The 20,406-nt window shown below is 50.9% G+C and overlaps 1 protein-coding gene across 4 annotated transcripts in view; it reads right to left on the reverse strand.

Moving 5' to 3' along the window:
- LOC142256647 (synaptogyrin-4-like) overlaps positions 1 to 20,406 on the reverse strand; it is a 59,439-nt gene that overhangs the window by 25,550 nt on the left and 13,483 nt on the right. For all 4 annotated transcript variants that reach the window (XM_075328451.1, XM_075328450.1, XM_075328452.1 and 1 more), the window contains exon 3: positions 927 to 1,164. In XM_075328451.1, the coding sequence (XP_075184566.1) occupies positions 927 to 1,164 (238 nt within the window). The remainder of the gene's footprint in view (positions 1 to 926; positions 1,165 to 20,406) is intronic.

The raw sequence follows: 20,406 nt of genomic DNA on the forward strand, positions 1-20,406 counted from the left end.
GAAGCAAAGTGCGCACAAGAAAGCTCAATGTCCCATTGACTTTGCTTGAAAAGCAGAACGCAGACATTTTGGCATGAAAACATTGCAGTTCATGCTGAAACGCAGGTAAAAACGCAAAGTGTGGACATAGTCTTAAGCCTGCTTTACACGCTGCGATATCGTGACCAATATCGCTAGCGTGCGTACCCGCCCCCATCTGTTGTGCGACACGCGCAAATCGCTGCCTGTGGCGGACAACATCGCTCAGACCCGTCACACTACTTACCTGCCTAGCGACGTCGCTGTGACCGGTGAACCGCCTCCTTTCTAAGGGGGCTGTTCATTTAGCGTCACAGCGACGTCACAGTAGCGTCACTGAACCGCCGCCCATAGAAAAGGAGGGGCGGAGATGAGCGGGACGTAACATCCCGCCCACCTTCTTCCTTCCGCATTGCCAGCAGCCGCAGGTAAGGTGAGGTTACTCGTTCCTGCGGCGTCACACATAGCGATCTGTGCTGCCGCAGCAACGAGGAACTACATCGCCAGCTGCAGCAGCAGCAATATTTGAGAATAGGGGGGGCATGTCATTGATGAACAATTTTGACCGTTTTTGCGACGATTCAAAATCGCTCATAGGTGTCACACGCAAAGACATCGCTAAAGCGACCGGATGTGCGTCACAAATTCCGTGACCCCAGCGAGATTGCTTGAGCGATGTCGCAGCGTGTAATGCGGCCTTTAGTCATATGTGGACTATGAAATGACGATGTGTGAAACCAATGTTACAGGGGCTGCATTGCTTCAATATGAGCCAGACCTCCTTGGTAAGTACTATAAAACGCAGCACCAAATAGAAAGGAGCCATACAATATCTCTGGAACCATATGTAGGACTTAAATAAAAGAAGAAAAAAAAATATTACTTAGGACAACAGCAACGGTACTTACCAGAGCATACAAATTCAGCAATGCAGATTATTTTATGCAAAAGAGGACTATAGATGTATAGACCAAAGCAATTGCCTAGCAAAAACAACAAACATAATAGTCCTGCTACAATGCCAAGACCAATTGCATATCCACAAGCTGCAGGATTTTCATTGAAGATACAATTTAGTTCAGAAGAGGCGGGCAAATTTTGGAATCCTCCTGACATAATGGATCCACACACAATAAAAGAGAAAATCTACAAAACACAAAATAACACAGTTCAAATACAGCTTAAAATATAATTTTTATTTTTCTTTGTACACACAAAAATTACATTCACAATATATCCCACATCTGAGACCCTCAACTACTAGAAGAGGGGTCCCTTGATCCCCTCATCGCCAGCTTACTCCCCTAGAGGTGGTTGTCCTGACATCCAGGTGAAGAATGGAGATGGGTATGGCTGTCTCTACCTGGCTGTACATGTGTCTGGAAACCACCTATCTTGCACAGACGAATGCGTATGCATTTTTGACATGTTATTCTGCCAGGAAATGTATCTCCTGGCACAAAAATGTGTAAAAAAAGAAGTGTGCCTTCCCGTAATCCGGCATTTAGTTCAATGCTGCCGGATTACCAGATTATGCAGTTCAATGGTGCTGGTTAATCAGGTAATTCAGCACTATTGAAGTCAATCATTCGGTAATCCAGGACTATTGAACTCAATGCCGGATTTGAGTTCAATGAGTTCACCTTACCTTAGTTCACCTGAGGTCACAGCTGGGGTATCGTGGGATATGCTAGCTGTGACCTCAGGTGAACTCACTGACAATGCCACTCACAGCTGTGGCTCAGTCAGTCTGTGTCATAGATAGTTCTCCTGAGGTCACAGTTGGGGTAACGTGGGAACTGCCAGCTCTGACCTCAGGTGAAGTATCTGACGTCATAGCTGCAGCTCAGTCAGTGTGTCCCTGATGCCGCAATGCTCGGTCACATTTTCTAATGTAACCGCGCACTGCGGCCTCAGATGTAGAAGAGCTGGGATCGTCGTGGGACGTTGTGGTTTGGATTACATCAAATCTGCAGGGGTGTATGGGGGGGGTTAATAAATTAGTGAAAGAGGATGGTTTTTTGCTTTTTTTAAAAATAAAGGAATTTTCTCTGTATTGTTTGTCTTTTTATTTATACGATTAGTAATGGGAGGTGTGAGACTGTGACCGGGGTTATCTATGACGGCCGGTATGTCTCGCCCCGGTTGTGCTCACTCCATGATAGAAAGTAAATCCACTCTAGGGTTAATGCTGTTTCCCTACAGGCTGAAGGAAGGGTTAAATGGAAACAGGAACGAGGGGCAGGTGTGCCGGGTGTGAGGGAGTGATCACAACTCCCTGAGTCTCTGCTGGAGAGACATGTATATTGCTGTGGATTTTTGTTTGGACATTAAACACCGTGTGCTGTGAACCTATATGCCTGGATCCCGTGTCTTCTGCTGCGCAGCCGACCGCGCTACCTCACATATGGTGGAGAATCGGCGGGCATGCCAGCCCGGTGAGGTGTACTTCCTTTTCTGGTGATCCGGTAGCACATGTCCTGGATTCAAGCAGCTATACTACGGCCCAAACCCAGCGACGCCATGGAGGACATACTAAGGCATTTGGCTCAGGCTAATGCACAGCAGCAGCAGGCTAATGCACAACAACAAGAGGCTAATGCACAGCAACAACAGGTGAATACCCACCTGCTCCGGACGTTGGAGCAACAGCAGCAACAGCACCAGCAATCCTTGAAATTGCAGGAAAAAAGGCACCAAGAACAGATGGTTCTCCTGGCCAAGTCAATCCGTGCCGGACCGGCAGCAACAACCCCGGGACCGGGTGACGACGGCAGCGTCCGGAAAGCGGTGAGACAAGCGTTGCAAAAGATGACCCCGGGGGATGATGTGGAAGCGTTCCTGGCAGTGTTTGAGCGGGTGGCCGAGCGGGAAAAGCTGCCGACCCCCCAGTGGGCTGAGGTATTGTCGCCCTATCTGACGGGGGAACCCCAAAAAGCGTACCTGGACCTCGGTACCGAGGACGCCATTGACTATGTGACCCTGAAAGCCGAAATACTGGCTCGGTTGGGGGTGAATACCTATGTACGGGCTCAGCGGGTAAATCAGTGGTTCTATGAGGAAGCCAAACCCGTACGCTCCCAGGCCTATGACTTATTACATCTTGTAAAAAAGTGGTTGCAGCCTGACACTCTGAGCCCGGCGCAAATGGTGGAAAGGGTAGTAGTGGATCGTTTTGTGCGCACTTTACCCGTCACCGTTCAACGGTGGGTAGGACTGGGTGACCCGAGTACCCTGGACCAATTAGTGTCCCTGGTAGAGCGGCATGTGGCTACGCAGGACTTGATACGGGACACTGAGACTTTGCGTACCGCCCGTCGGTCCGGCCCCTCCAAGCCTAGGGCCAAGGACCCACCGCCAACACCGGTACAGGAGTCCGCTACCATCCTGGCTGAGGCCGCGCCCGCCGTTCCTGAGGTCCGGAAGGCCATGTACCCTAAACGACAACTTGTCAAGGGGGTTTCCTTCCCTATTAGATGTTGGCGGTGCCAGCGGGTGGGACATATGGAAGCCCAGTGTCCCCTGACCACGGAGCCCATGGATTGTGGGGTTACCCGGCGGGGTTCAATGTATGCTCAGGTGGTGTGTACCGCTGACCTGGTTCCCCCAGAGACTGAGCCCCACTTGTGCCAAATACAGGTGAATGGATGTCCGGTTACAGGATTGTTGGATTCCGGAAGCTTAGTGACCCTTGTGCGATCCACCTTGAGGGCTAAAGTAAAGGCCACAGGACGTACCGTGGGGGTGGTTTGCATACATGGGGACCGCCGAGACTATCCCACGGGGATTGTCACCATCACAGCACCTTGCGGTCAGGTGCAACATGAGGTGGGACTGCTTAACACTCTTCCTTATGACGTGATCCTAGGACGGGATCTGCCCTATTTTTGGACTTTATGGAAGGGAACCCCTAGGTCCCCTCCGATATTGGTCAGTCCGGGGCCTGAGCCCTACAATCCTGAATCCGGGACACCTGCCGTAGGGGTCCCCATGATAGGGACAGAATGTGAACCCGATAGGTCGCCCCTAGAGGTATTGGCAGGAGAGGCTGAGACGGTCGAGCCCATCCCGGACTTGGAGGCATCCCCGGATGCGTTTGGGACAGCCCAACTCCAGGACCCTACGTTAATACATGCCCGGAATAGGGTGTTAGTAATTGACGGGGTGGCCCAGCTGCCCGGTGCCCCAGCCGTATCGCCGGCGGGTCCTCGACTTGGCTCATAAACATCTGATGAGTGGCCACCTAGGGGTCAAGAAAACGCAGGAGCGAATATTGCAAAGGTTCTATTGGCCCGGGGTCTTTGGGGAGGTAAAACGGTTCTGCGAAACCTGCCCGGAGTGTCAGCTTACCGCACCACTGGTCCACTTTCGCAGTCCGTTGGTGCCGTTACCCATTATAGAAGTCCCTTTTGAACGGATAGGGATGGATCTGGTGGGGCCCCTCGTAAAGTCTGCTCGAGGGCACCAACACATCCTAGTGATCGTTGACTATGCCACCCGGTATCCAGAGGCGATACCTCTCAGACATACTGCGGCGAAGCTTATAGCTCGGGAGTTGTTTTCTGTGTTCTGCCGGGTGGGGTTGCCCAAGGAGATCCTTACGGATCAGGGGACCCCATTCATGTCTAAAGTGACCAAAGAACTATGCCGGCTACTCCAGATCAAGCAGTTGCGTACGTCTGTGTATCATCCTCAGACGGATGGGTTAGTAGAACGATTCAATAAAACCCTGAAAACCATGCTAAAAAGGGTGATCTCCAAAGACGGGAAGGACTGGGATATGATGCTTCCCTATTTGATGTTTGCCATCCGAGAGGTGCCACAGGCATCCACGGGGTTTTCGCCTTTTGAATTGTTATACGGGCGACATCCCCGGGGATTGTTGGACCTGGCAAAGGAAACATGGGAGCAAGAGCCCACCCCCCATAAAAGTGTGATTGAACACATTTTAGGAATGCAGAACCGCATAAGCGCGGTCATGCCAATTGTGAAGGAGCATTTACAGGAGGCTCAGGCCGCGCAAAGCGGCCGCTATAATAGACAAGCCACCGTGCGGACCTTTAAACCCGGGGATCGGGTGTTGGTATTAATCCCCACGGCGGAGAGTAAATTCCTGGCTCAGTGGCAAGGCCCCTACGAGATAAAGGAAAAAGTCGGGGTGGTCAACTATAAAGTATTGCAGCCCGGTAGGCGGAAACCTGAACAAATATACCATGTCAACCTATTAAAACCGTGGCAGGAACGGGAAAGCCTGATGGTTGAGTTTCCCCCATCTCCCTCCTCTTCGGGTCGTTCACTCCCGGCTTCAGCGACCTCCGGAGAGGACGAACCGGAAGTAAGGATCGGAGAAGCCCTCACCAAGCAACAGAGGCGAGAGGCCAGACGGCTGGTTCAGCAGAACCCCGATGTCTCCTCCGAGTTGCCGGGTAGGACCAGTCTGATACGACATGACATTGTCACCGAGCCCCACCTGAAGGTACGCCTGAAGTCATACCGCGTGCCGGAGGCTCGAAGACAAGCCATATCAGAAGAAGTGAAGACAATGCTACGCCTGGGGGTCATCGAAAAATCCCGGAGTGAATGGGCTAGTCCCATTGTCCTAATACCAAAACCCGATGGCTCCTTAAGGTTCTGCAATGACTTCCGGAGATTGAACGAAATATCCAAGTTCGATCTCTACCCCATGCCCCGGGTGGATGAGCTGATTGATAGGCTGGGACAGGCGCGATTTTTTACCACGCTCGACCTGACCAAGGGGTACTGGCAGGTGCCACTGACGGAGTCCGCCAAGGAGAAAACCGCTTTTGTTACGCCGGAGGGTCTCTTCCACTATGTTGTCTTGCCTTTTGGGTTACATGGCGCTCCGGCCACGTTCCAGAGGTTGATGGACTTAGTGCTGGAACCCCACCAGGCGTATGCATCAGCGTACCTTGATGACATCATTATTTACAGCCCCGATTGGCAGACCCACTTGGAACAGGTACAAGCGGTGGTGGACGCGCTTCGAACAGCCGGATTGACAGCCAATCCCAAGAAATGTGCGTTGGGACTCACGGAAGCCCGCTACTTGGGCTACGTGATAGGCCAAGGAGTGATAAAGCCCCAAATTAACAAGGTTGAGGCGATCCAGAAGTGGCCTAGACCCCTGACCACAAAGCAGGTTAGGGCCTTCCTGGGTATCGTGGGGTACTACAGGAGGTTTGTAAGAGATTTTGCGGGACTATCAGCCCCCTTGACGGACCTTCTCAAAGGCAAGAAGTCCGTCATGGTGCGCTGGACTCCGCAGGCCGAGGACTCCTTCCGGGCCCTGAAGGGGGTCCTGTGCGGACAACCCGTTCTGGTCAACCCTGATTTCCGGAAGGAGTTCATAGTACAGACTGACGCCTCTGAGGTCGGCCTGGGGGCAGTGCTGTCTCAGGTGGTTCAGGGGGAGGAACACCCCGTCACCTTCTTGAGTAGGAAGCTCACCCCTCCCGAGCGGAATTATAGCGTAGTGGAGAAGGAGTGCCTGGCGATTAAATGGGCCTTGGAGTCCCTACGCTATTACCTGCTGGGACGGCAGTTTCGCTTGGTGACTGATCACTCTCCGCTGGTCTGGATGAGGTCCGCCAAGGAACGGAATGCCCGGGTTACCCGGTGGTTCCTTTCTCTGCAGAACTTCCGGTTTACGGTTGAACACCGGGCCGGTAGGTTGCAGGTCAACGCCGATGCCTTGTCCCGCGGCCCGTGTTTGATGGCGGGAGTTCAACCCCGCACGCTTGAACTGAGGGGGGGGGTATGTGAGACTGTGACCGGGGTTATCTATGACGGCCGGTATGTCTCGCCCCGGTTGTGCTCACTCCATGATAGAAAGTAAATCCACTCTAGGGTTAATGCTGTTTCCCTACAGGCTGAAGGAAGGGTTAAATGGAAACAGGAACGAGGGGCAGGTGTGCCGGGTGTGAGGGAGTGATCACAACTCCCTGAGTCTCTGCTGGAGAGACATGTATATTGCTGTGGATTTTTGTTTGGACATTAAACACCGTGTGCTGTGAACCTATATGCCTGGATCCCGTGTCTTCTGCTGCGCAGCCGACCGCGCTACCTCACAGAGGGTTTCATAGACCCCTCCCTACTACTAACCTCGGGCTTGATGTCAGCTGTGATTTTCTGACAAATCACAGCTGCTATTAACCTCTTATATTACCCCGATTGCAACCACACCAGGGCAATTGGGATGAGCTGGGTAAAGTGCCAGGATTAGTGCATTGAATGGATGTGTCAATTCTGGGGCATCTGCAGGCTGCTATTTTTATGCTGGGGAGAGCCCAACAATCATAGACCTCCCCAGCCTGAGAATACTAGCCCTCAGCTGTCTGCTATATCTGGTCTGGGTATCAAAATTGAGGGGAATGCATGGCGTTGTTTTAAATTATTTATTTAAATCATTTTAAAAAGGCCACATGGGGTCCCTCGTATTTAATAAACAGCCAAGATAATGCACACAGCTGAGGGCTGCAGCCTCTAACTGTCTACTTTATCTGTGCTGGGTATCAAAATACAGGGACCTCATGCAATTTTTTTCAAATTATTTTTATATTTTTACACTCCACTTCGGGACTTTGACAGCTATGGTGAGGGCAATCAATCGCAGACACTGTCACAAAGGTTGGGGGGGAAGCAGTGAATATTCATGACAGTTAATGAGCGGATCCGGAAGCCATGTGACAGCCATGCAAAGACTCGGTAAGTATAATTGTCCTGCTTTAACCCCCATTTTGCATCCTTTTGCAGCTCTCTAGCCCTTACTAACACCATTTTACAGCACTCAGGTTTGGGTCCACCTAGACTTATATGGGGTTCGGAGGCTGGGCTCAGGTTCGGGTTCAACTCCAGTAGAGACATAGGAATATAGCAGTGTCAAAGAGGGAGGGGCGTAAGATCTGTATTCTTTGATTGATCACTAGAAGCTCACAAAGCATCATAGTAATGGTGTTGCTAAAACTGATACAGCCAGTGTACAGTTAATGAAAATTAGCCACATGTTGGTAGGCGATACATACCAAATACAATAACCAGGTTAATGTTTAGGCTAGCAATTGAAGTTGTCATCATGATAGTGGGAGGGATAAAGTGGCGTACAGTGATCCCGCCCAAATCTTCTCTTGCAATTGAGCATTCATACCCACGATACTTGGACCGAATGGTTAATTATGTACATCCCATAAAAAAAATATATATAAATAAATAAGCTGGGATCTGACACAGCTGTAGGACCCTTTTGTGGCAAAAAGGCTGTACGCCCACTGCAATGACCTTACTGGAACCAGATTCTGGAACCAACTCCTCTCCTCTTGGCCGGCCAGATCTTTTATATTTAGCAGCTGCAACACAACTGGCACCTGAGCTGGCATCTCCTCTCTTAACTTCCCCGGGGATACGTGTACATCACTCTTTGGTTCCTTTTTCCAAATTCCCAGCAATTGTTCTTGCTTTACTGTTTTCAGCCAGCAGATGGTGACGTGTACATGCTTCTGCATCCCTTTACACTAGATCTGGACTCCATTCATCTAGCACCTGTAATAACTAGGACTACACAAAATCAGCAGGTCATTTCCCTATATGTCCAACTGAAAATGGTTTTCTTTTTTATCATATACTCTCTCCTTTTGCTCTAAACCTAAATGTTTATTATATTTCCATTCTGATTGTCTGTGTAGTATTTTACTTGTTAGTATAAAATGACAAATTTCTCTATATCTTTTTCACTTTGGGAGTAGTACCCTTTAAAGCCCTGCCCGTATGCCTTCATGTATTAGTGGTAAAAACACTAGTAGGACAGATCACATGTACTCATTTTGTTCAAAAGAGCAAAAACATTCAAAAGATATAAACATTTTATTGGAAAATATAATTTTAAATGCCTACAGTAAGCACAAGAAAAGTGAGTACCGTATTTTTCGCTTTATAAGACGCACTTTTCCTCCCCAAATTTTGGGAGGAAAATGGGGGGTGCGTCTTATAAAGCGGTAGCGGGGGGGGGGGGGGTCCTGTCTGAGGCGATCGGGCGGGTGCCTGTGGCTGCATGCAAGCGCCCGGGTACCTGTACTTGCATGCAGCGGCAGCCGGGTACCCGTGGCTGTGTACGGGCGGCAGCGGGTGCTGTGTGGGGTCGGCAGCCAGGTACCTGTGCTTGCATGCGGTGGCAGACGGGTACCCATGGCTGTGTGCGGGCGGCAGCCGGGTGCTGTGTGCGAGCGGCAGTCGGGTGCCCGTGCAGGTACTCGGCTGCCGCCCTCACACAGTCACCCATCTGCCGCCCGCACACAGCCATGGGTACCCGGCTGCCACCGCACGCAAGCACAGGTACCCGGCGGCTTGTACGCGGGGTGGGCGGGCAGCCTGCTGGCTGCCACTCTGTGCATGCGGGGCGGGCGGCTGTGCAGCTTACCAGTTGTCCGCGGTCCCACTTTCAAATGATGGCGCCGGTGGAGCTCTTGGATGAGAGCTCCATCTGCGCACGCGCTGCTCCGGGAGTCAGCGCGTGCGCAGATGGAGCCCTTGGATGAGAGCTCCATCTGCGCATGCGTCGCTCCGGGCGCCATTACTTGAATCGGGACCGCGGACACACTCCACCACTGAGCCGTCGCCGCCGCTCCCACTACTGAGCCGCCGCTGCCACCACTGAACCGGGACCGCGGACACACGCCACCACTGAGCAGTCCCTGCCGCTGCCACCACTGAGCAGTTGCCGCCGCTCCCACCACTGAGCCGCCGCCGCCGCTGCCACCACTGAACCGGGACCGCGGACACACGCCACCACTGAGCAGTCCCTGCCGCTGCCACCACTGAGCAGTCCCTGCCGCTGCCACCACTGAGCAGTTGCCGCCGCCGCTGCCACCACTGAACCGGGACCGCGGACACTCACTGCACCGGCCTGCTGCACGGCTCACACGCCACGGCTGCTGCCGCCACCACGGACCCCACGGATCCTGCCACCGCGGACGCCACCGCGCCTGCAACCACGGCACCTGCAACCACGGACCCCGCTGCCACTGACCTGCCGCGCCTGCCAGCACAACCTGTGCCTCCTGTGACCCCGCTTCACCACCACTGCTGCCCCCCTCCGGTAAGAGAACACCGGAGTATAAGACGGACCCCATTTTTCTTTTTTTTACCTTTTTTATGTCTAAGTTTGGGGTGCGTCTTATATTCCGGTGCGTCTTATAAAGCGAAAAATACGGTAAATATCTGGAAATAAAGTTGTTCATGATTGTTGCACTTGCTTTTTACGTATACCCTTTTCACTTGTAAAGCGCCATGGAATAAATAGCGCTATAATAATAAATAATAATAAATCCACAGTGTAGAGATGAATAGGTCGCACTCCGAAAGTCAGGATAAAGGAAATCTATTTATTCCACGATCACATCAAGGGCACAGGTAGTGAGGGAGGATGAGGGTGTGCCACGCCGGACGTGGCACACCCTCATCCTCCCTCACTACCTATAATGATCTACTATCAAGTTTAATAAATTAAATATTGCTATATATATACACTACTACATCACGAGAACCACCATTGTACATGTTTACATCACTAGAACCAACCTGAATTCAAGATTACATCACCAGAACCAAAGCCAGCCCAACATATCATTGTATGGCATGAAACTGTAGCTCCTAGTATGTCTTTAACAATGGGAAGGGGATACTAAAGGCCACTTTACACGCAAGGACATCGCTAAGGAGATGTCGTTGGGGTCACGGAATTCGTGACTCACATTCGGCCTCGTTAGCGACGTCGTTGCGTGTGACACGCAGGAGCGACCGTTAATGAGCGATAATACTCACCATATCGTTGCTCGTTGACACGCTGCTCTATTCCCAAATCTCGTTGCTGCTGCAGGTACGATGTTGTTCGTCGTTCCTGCAGCAGCACACATCGCTATGTGTGACACTGCAGGAACAAGGAACCACATCGTACCTGTGGCCGCACGCAAAGAGGAAGGAAGGAGGTGGGCGGGATGTTACGTCCCGCTCATCTCCGCCCCTCCACTTCTATTGGTCGCCCGGTTAGTGACGTTGCTGTGACGCCGAACGAACCGCCCCCTTAGAAAGGAGGCGGTTCGCCGGCTACAGTGACGTCGCTAGGCGGGTAAGTACGTGTGACTGTTCCTAGTGATGTTGTGCACCACGGGCAGCGATTTGCCCGTGACGCACAACCGACGGGGGCGGGTACGCACGCTAGCAATCTTGCTAGCAAGATCGCAGTGTGTAAAGCGGTCTTAAAAGTTGTTACTAGCCATCATCAGACTGTGGACCATACAGGAACCACAGAACTGGTGAGGTGCAGGCAGTAGCACTATTAAACATTACAAAAATACCTTAACCTTTGGTAGATATCTTCTATGTTTTAGACCCACTAATTCTTAGCACATTGGTTCGGGTCTGGGTCCTGATATCTCCATAGATTGCTCAAAAGACCTCTTAGAAGTGCACAACTTAGGAGACAAGACTATAGGGTGCTTTACAAGTTGCGACATCGCTAGCGATAGCTAGCGATGTCGTGCCCGATAGCACCCACCCACGTCGCTGTTTCGACATGGGGGTGATTGCTGCCGTAGCGAACAATATCGCTACGGCAGCGTCACACGCACATACCTGCTTAGCGACGTCGCTGGAGACACCGAACAATCTCTCCTTTAAGGGGGAGGTTCGTTTGGCGTCACAGCGACGTCACTAAGCAGCCGCCCAATAGCAGAGGAGGGGCGGAGATGAGCGGCCGGAACATGCTGCCCACCTCCTTCCTTCCTCATTGCCGGTGGACGCAAGTAAGGAGGTGTTCGTCGTTCCTGCGGTGTCACACATAATGATGTGTGATGCCGTAGGAACGACGAACAACCAGCGGCATGCACCACCAACGATATTATGAAAAGGAGCGACGTGTCAACGATCAAGGATTTTTGACGTTTTTGCGATCGTTGCTCCTTGGTGTCACACGCTGCGATGTCGGTAACGACGCCGGATGTGCGTCACAAACACCGTGACCCCGACGATATATCGTTAGCGATGTCGCAGTGTGTAAAGCACCCTTATGACTTTCATCTGCATCCGCAATATGTTGTGTGTTGTGTGCGCTCTACTAGAAGAACTTTTCAACTGTGGTTGAGGGTCTCAGGAACAGATTCTCCACCAATTTTCCCAGAATTATTGTGCATTATACATAAAAAATGCTCAAGCAAAATGTTCATTTGTCGGGTGAAATGATTTTCAGCCCATTTAAAGTCTGTCACCCAAATGCCAATTAAATTGCATAAACACTTATAATAATAATAATAATAATATTAATATAATAATAATATTTATTCATTTATATAGCGCTGTTAATCGCTCACAATCTAGGTTCCATATGAGTATGTTTTTGGAGTGTGGGAGGAAACCGGAGATCCCGTAGGAAGCCCACATAAAAACGGGGAGAACATACAAACTCCTTGCAGATGTTGTCCCTGGTGGGATTTCAGCCCAGGAGCCCAGCACTATATATATATGGGACATAGCTCCTACAAAAATCATACACAATTTAATTTAAACGGGTTGACGGGTCTAGAATTGCTGCCGAAAAGTGCCGCCCCTGCAACCCGCGTAGGCACTGGAAATCCTTTGCCTAGTGTCAAATACGGCCCTGACTGACATTGGGAGTATGTGGCTGTGCTCCTCCAGTGTTGGGTGCGCAAGTGCAGACAGGAGATCTGATGTTACAGTGCTCACACTTACCAACGAATCTCATTCAACCAAGGCAAAGGACTGGCATTCATTTTGAAATATTACATTGTAACGGTGCTTAGACCGCACCAAGGATGCTCAGAAAAGTCCTCCTTTTCATATTAAATATTTATTTTTTTCAGTACATGTAAAAGGGAATCTGTCACGTCCTTTTCAATATTAAACTTCCCCCAATGTCTTGGTAGTGCGGCAATGTGCATCATCAACATGGTTTTGTGAAACAAAAGTTCCCCACATTTGTCTTTAAAATATCATTGTTTTTAGCAACACATTGTCTTGCGTCTCCCAAGAATTCCTTCTTGTCTGGTCTTCTGCAGTACGTACTGAAATAGTGCCCTCAAGAATAACAGTGCCACCTTCTTCACCATACCAAGCCCCCCCTCCCATGCTACCCTGCTCCATTCAGTGCCCTCCCTCCCATGTTACCTTGCTCCATATTCCCCCCCCAGACTACCCCTTCTCCATACTGCGCCCCCTCACTTTGCATTCTCCCCCCATTTTACAAACTGAGCATGCTCATCATTTTAAATTCCCCCTCTCATTCTTCATGCTGTGTATCTCCATTGTCCACATTGTTCCCTACTACATTTTCCATTCCTCCCCCTCATTCTCCATGCTGTGCACCCTCCTATTCTCCATATGTGACACCCTGGCGCCGCCAGGTGGTCACAGAGGAGAATACACCCCACATAACACCTTCCCACACCAGGTTCCATCAGCCACAAAATCCTAGCCACCCCCCTCAGGGTAAGAGAAACACACCAGTGGGCGGGACCAGGCGGATTGGGAGCGCCCCTCTAGGGGTCTTCAGGATCCGGGGGCAGGAAAAGAGCAGTTCAAGTTCAAGCTCAGAGTTGATGAGGAGTGAGAAGGAGAGAGTCAGGCTGCGCCTAGTGCAGGGTAGCCAGGGTAGTGGCCCTGGGCTACAGGCTAGGTGGCAAGCAGTGGACCGTGTCCAAAGGCGACGGGAGTATGGTCGCGGGAGATCTAGAGTGGATCGGGACAGGGTTGGAGCCCGCCGGTACTGACCGTGGAGATCCGGTCCAGAAACCGTGCACAGGTGGGGTACCTGGACCCTAGTTAGAAGACGGTTGCAAGCCCCTTCTCTTATTAACCAGGCCAGGAGCAAGGTTCCAGACGTTGTTCCAGAGTGTTAGCCCAGATGTAGCAAAACGGCAGCCCACCGCGGGGGTTAGGGTATCCGCAAACACCCACTGAGATCCCAAGGGTCAGTTTTCGCGGTCACGTCTCCCAACCAGAACATACCGGGAGTGGACTTCCCCGTTCCATACGGAGTTGTCCAGAAGTGAGGAAAAATTACAGAATGCCGGAGGAAGGGACATCGGTGCACCAGCCGGGTGCGGGACCTGAGTACACCCGGACGTGGCAGCCGGCCACTGACACCTTGATTTACCAACAGACTCGTGTGCAATTATTCAACAGTGAGTACACCAACACTCCCCGGTCCGGCCCAGCATGCCACCTCCAGCCTACAGAGGTCCCCGTGTCCTGGACGCCAAGCCCCGGGGCATCCACCCCTACCCACGGAGGGGTTAAACAACCAGCTGCCCTTCCATCGCCCCAGATGCCTCGCAACCGCAGCGGTGGTACTCCATATTACCACACACCGTGGGTGGCGTCACGAAGTATCTACAACAATCCCCGTACATATACGTCCCCTTTTTATTTGAGTGTCTGCGTGACCCTTGGGTCCGGAGATCCCTCGAGCCACTGCGGATCCGGATCCGAGCAGCCCGACTGCTGACGTGGGGGTAGCACACATATTGTGCAACAGCCACATTTTCCCTTCCTCCCTCCCATTCTCTATGCTGCACAATCCACTATTCTCCATATTATGCACCCTGCACATTTTCCATTCCATTTTCCATTCCATTCCATGCTGCACTCCACCTCATTTTCCCTACCCCATTTGCCATGATGTTCCCCCAATAGCGCAAACATCTACTCAGCCTGCCAACAAGCTAGCCAGTTAGCCAACCAGCCAGGCAGCTTGCCAGGCAGCCAACCAAAAAGCCATCCAGCCAGCCAACAAGCCATCTAGACAGACAGACAGATAGACAGCTATCCAACTGGCACAACTACTGCCAGGCAGCCAGATTTATAGGCAGAAGCCACATTATGAGGTCAGGGGGCATTGTAACACAACAGTGTCCCTAGCAAGCCATGACACACTAGTGTTTCTGTGATGCTAGGTGGACCCACACTGTGACACAGCTGTTTTCTGTCTACAGGCAGTGACTGCCATTGAAAAATAAAGTAATAATAAATTAATTCAGCCAGCTAGACAGCCAACCAGTTACCAGCCATCCAGCTAGCTAGCCAGCCAGTTGGGTAGGCAGCTACATAGCAGAGAAAGCAGGCAAATAGCTAGCCAGTCAATTAGCAAGTCATGAAGCCAGCACACCAGCTAGTAAGCTAGCCAGCTAACTAGCCACACAGCTAGCCAGTCAGCCAGCTAACTAGACACAGCCAGCTAGCTAACTATCCAGTCAGCTAGCTATCCAGTCAGCCCGCCAAATAGCTAGCCATCCAGCAAGTTAGCCAGGAAACAAAACAGCCTACCAGCTAGCAAGCCAGAGACCCAGCCAGCCACACAGATAGCTGGTAAGCTAGCTAAATAGCTAGCCTGCCAGCTAGACAGCCAGCCAACTAGGCAGTGAGCCATCTGTCCAGCCACTAAGCTTAGTCAGCAAGCGAGCCAGACAGTAAGCCAGCTAGCATGCTAGCCAGTCAACTAGTGAGCCAGCCACTCAGCTAGCCAGCCAGCCAGTCACACATCCAATTAGCTAATAAGCAAGCTTTCTAGTCAGCTAGCTAGCTAGCCAGCCATTTAGCCAAATAGCCAGCTAGCTAGGCATCCAGACAGCTATTTCACCAACCACCTAGCTGCCCAGATAGCTAGCAAGCAAGCCAGCCAACTAGTCAGTCATCCAGCCAGCTAGTTAGCCATCCAGACAACCAACAATTGAGCCAGCTTGCCAGCCATACAGCGACACAGCTAGTCGGTCAGAGAGCTAGCTAGCTAGCCAGCCTGCCACATAGCTAGCCAGGCCTGTAGCAAACCAGCCAACCAGCTAGCTAACTATTCAAGCAAGTTAGAAAGGAAGCAAGCAAGCCAGCTAGCCAGCCACACAGCTAGCCGACCACTCACCTAGCTAGACAGTCATTCAGCCAGCCAGCTATCTAGCTAGATAGCCAGCGAGTCAGTGAACTAGCTAACTATCCAGAGAGCAAGCCAGCCACCCACCCAGCCAACTAGACAGTCAGCTATTCAGCCAGCCAATTAGCCAGCTAGCCACTAAGCTAGCCAGCCAACTAGCGAGCCAGACAGTCAGTCAGCTAGCCAGCCAACTAGCATGTCAGCCAGTCAACTAGCTAGCCAGCCAATCAGCTAGTTAGCTATCCAGGATGCTAGCCATCTATCCAGGAAGCCAGTCAGCTAGCAATCCAGCCAGATGGCAAGCTAGCCAGTTACACAGCCAGGTAGCTATCTAGCTATTCAGCCGGTTAGCTAGCAAGCCAGCTATCCAGCCAGCCAGCTATCAAGCCAGCAAGTTATCCAGCCAGTCAGCTAGCCAGCCAGTTAACCAGATAGCCAGCTATTCACCAACTAACTAGAGAGCCAGCTAGCTAGGCATCCAGCCAGTTAGTCCATCAAACAGCTAGCTAGCCAGTCAGCCATCTAGCTAGTCAGCTAGCCAGCCAGACAACTAGCCAGTAAACGGGCTAGCCAGTCGGCCAGCTAGCTAGACAGCCACCTGGCCATCCAGCTAGCTAGTCAAATGGCTAGGCAGCCAGATAGTTACCAGTCAGCCAGCTAGAAAACCAGCTAGCAAGCCAGCCAGGTAGTTATCTAGCCAGCCAGCTAGCCCACCAACTAGCTAGCCTATCAGCCAGCCAGCTAGCTAGCCACTAAGCCAGCTAGCTAGCCAGACAGCTAGTCAGCCATTTAGCCAGCCATCTAGCCAACCAGCAAGTTAGCTACCCAACAAGCTAGCTAATAACAGAGAGAAATTGTAGAATGGGGCTTTGTAAACTGTGCCAAAGATCACTGATGAAATCTTGGATTAATGTAAACTTTTTATTCTTGCACAGGTCTACGCGTTTCAGGAGGCTCCGCTCCCTTCCTCAGGACCAAACAGGCATAAGTTACATCATATCTGTAGAAGTGTATGTATCCCAGACATATATACACAATGTGATGTCAAAGAACCTCCCACAAAAAGAAACACATCGGCGGGAAACGGTCTAAAATCACATGGTGTGACGTGATGCAGTGAAAAAAAAGGAGAAAAAAGGAACAAAAAAGTATTCATGAAACCAGTGATAAGATCATGTGAAAATCGCAATGAAAAAAATATATGATAAAAATCTTATAATAAAAACAATTGTGTCATAATTGAGTAAAAAAATATATATAATATATATATACTTAAAAAATTGTGTGTTTAAGACAGTATCGGGGGCTTTACACGGTAGCGATATCGCTAGCAATTTCTAGCGATAGCGACCGTGTAAGTACCCGCCCCGTCGCGCATGCGATTGTTTGTGATCGCTGCCGTAGCGAACATTATCGCTACGCAGCGTCACACATACTTACTTGGTCGGCGGCGTCGCTGTGACTGCCGAACAATCCCTCCTTCAAGGGGGAGGGACGTTTGGCATCACAGCAACGTCACCGCAACGTCACTAAGCGGCCAGCCAATCAAAGCAGAGGGGCGGAGATGAGCAGGACGTAACATCCCGCCCACCTCCTTCCTTCCTCATTGCGTCCGGCGGCAGGTAAGGAGACGTTCCTCGCTCATGTGGTGTCACACATAGCGATGTGTGCTGCCGCATGAGCGATGAACCACAACGCTAAACAACCCTTACCGATTTTTGACTTTGGGACGACCTCTCCATGGTGAACGATTTTCACCATTTTTGAGGTCGCTGGTAAGTATTACATGCTGCGATATCGTTAATGACGCCGGATGTGCGTCACTAACAACTTGACCCCGGCGACCAAACATTAACGATATCGTAGCGTGTAAAGCCCCCTTAAGACTGTGGTGAGGAGGTATAGAACTCACATCACCCATAGATTCCATAGGTGACTGGAGGACAAGTGAGATTAGTCCACACAACCAAAGGAGAACTCAGTGTAGAATTGCAAAAAACTATATATATTCTATACCTCCTCACCACAGTCTTACTGTCTTAAACACACAATTTTTTAAGTATATATATATTATATATATATTTTTTACTCAATTATGACACAATTGTTTTTATTATAAGATTTTTATTATATATTTTTTTCATTGCGATTTTCACATGATCTTATCACTGGTTTCATGAATACTTTTTTGTTCCTTTTTTCTCCTTTTTTTTTTCACTGCATCACGTCACACCACGTGATTTTAGACTTTTTCCCGCCGATTTGGTCCTGAGGAAGGGAGCAGAGCCTCCTGAAACGCGTAGACCTGTGCAAGAATAAAAAGTTTACATTAATCCAAGATTTCATCAGTGATCTTTGGCGCAGTTTACAAAGCCCCATTCTACAATTTCTCTCTGTTATCAGCCACCTGGGGTACTGCTGCCGTTGATCCAGTTTATGCTGTTACAGGAGTTGTGCCTTTCACAACCCTCCTTGGTGAGTAGGATTATCCTTTCTGTCATCCCCTGTTTGTCAGGGTAAGACCCTATTGCGCTTCCTTTTCCACAGGTTTTTTATCTACAAGCTAGCTAGGCAGCCAACCAGTGAGCTAGCCAGTCAGCCAGATAGTTAGCGAACCAGCTAGTCAACCAGCCAAACAGCCAGTTAGCCATCTTACACAGCTACTGCCAGGCAGCCAGATTTATAGGCAGAGACCACATTGTGAGGTCAGGGGGCATTGTGACACAACAGTGTCCCTAGAAAGGTGTGGCCACATTGTGTTCCGTGATGCCAGGTGGATCCACACTGTGACTTGGCAATGTTCTGTCTACAGGCCAATGAAAAATAAAATAATAATAAAACTTTGAAAAACCTTCATAATCTTTTTTTTCCACCCGCATCTTTAAAGTTGAGGAGCGAGCACGCCATCAGACGGAGACAACAGGCCATGAAAGACATGACCCAAAGAAAAGACATAAGAAAAGCATAACACTGAGTGAGCTGGCCAGCAAATTAGATATTTATCTAGCCAGGCAGCAAGCTAGCCAGTTAGCTAACAAGCCAGGCAGCTAGCCAGATAGCCAGCCATCCAGCCAGTCAACCAGCTAGCCTGCCAGCCAGCCAGTCAACAAGCCGGCCAGTCAGATTTATAGGGAGAAGCCACACTGTGAGTTAAAGGGATATTGTGACACAAGAGATTACCTAACAAGGTGTGGCTGCATTGATGACATGCTAGTGTTCTGTGGTACCAATTGGATCCGCATTGTGACACACCAGTGCTCCATGCAAGGCATGTCCGCATTGGCAACAGGTGAATCTGTGACGCCCTGGCGCCACCAGGTGGTCACACATGGTAGGCCCCCACATAACACCATCCCTCACCAGGTTACATCTTGCCAACCAAAAACCCTAGTCACCCCCCCAGGAAAGGAAAGGCACACCAGTGGGCGGGACCAGGCGGATGGAGAACGCCCACCTAGGGGTCTGGAGAATCCAGGCGGGAAAAGAGAGGAGTTGAAGTTTGGAGTTCAAGCTGAGAGGAGGAGAGAGGACAGGTGTCAGGGTCAGATCCCTGACGTACTGGCTAGGTGGCAGACATGGTCTCTGTCTGACAGGAGACGGGAAGACGGCTGCCGGGGATCTGAGGTGGACCGGGACAGGGTAGCAGCTCGCCGGTACCGACACCAGAGAACCGACCCGGAAACCGTGCACAGAGGGGGTACTTGGACCCTGAAGACAGGACCGGAACCAACGACCTCACTAATTAACCAATTGAGGGCAGGATTATAGGTCCTGTTTCAACCAAAGTCCCAAAAGCAGACAACAGCCCACCGCGGGGGATAGGGCATCCGCCAGGGCCCGGTAGATCCCAAGGGCCAGCGTCAGCGGGCAAGGCTCCCAACAAAAGTACCGGGAGCGGACTCCCGTGTTCCATACCGGGAAGTCCACAAATACCAAAAGCAGTGCGGAGGATAGGACACAGACCATCACCCCGGGTGAGGGACCATAATACACCCGGCCGCGGTGGCTGGCCACCAACACCTTGGTTTACCGATTGGACTTGTGTGATTCATTGACTGTGAGTACACCAATATTCCCCGGACTAACCGGGCGCGCCGGCCCCTGTAAACGTCATCCGAAGCACAGAGACACTGGTCCCCGGGGCATCCATCCCTACTCACGGAGGGGTTAATATCCAGCTGCCACCGGGTACCCCATAACAGTAGTGGTGGCGCCACATCTCACTCCGTGGGTGGCGTCACAGAGTGATTACGGGAAAACCCATACGAATACGTCCCTTTTATTCGAAGTGTCCGCGTGACCCCCGGGTCCGGAAGATTCCTCGAGCCACCCTGCGAATCCGGATCCGAGCAGCCCGTCTGCTGGCACGAGGGCGGCACAGATCCGCAATGTTACATGGCAATGTTCTGTCTACAGACACTGACTGACAATGAAAAATAATA

Source organism: Anomaloglossus baeobatrachus, chromosome 11, assembly GCF_048569485.1.
Source record: "Anomaloglossus baeobatrachus isolate aAnoBae1 chromosome 11, aAnoBae1.hap1, whole genome shotgun sequence".
Taxonomy (NCBI): Eukaryota; Metazoa; Chordata; class Amphibia; order Anura; family Aromobatidae; genus Anomaloglossus; species Anomaloglossus baeobatrachus.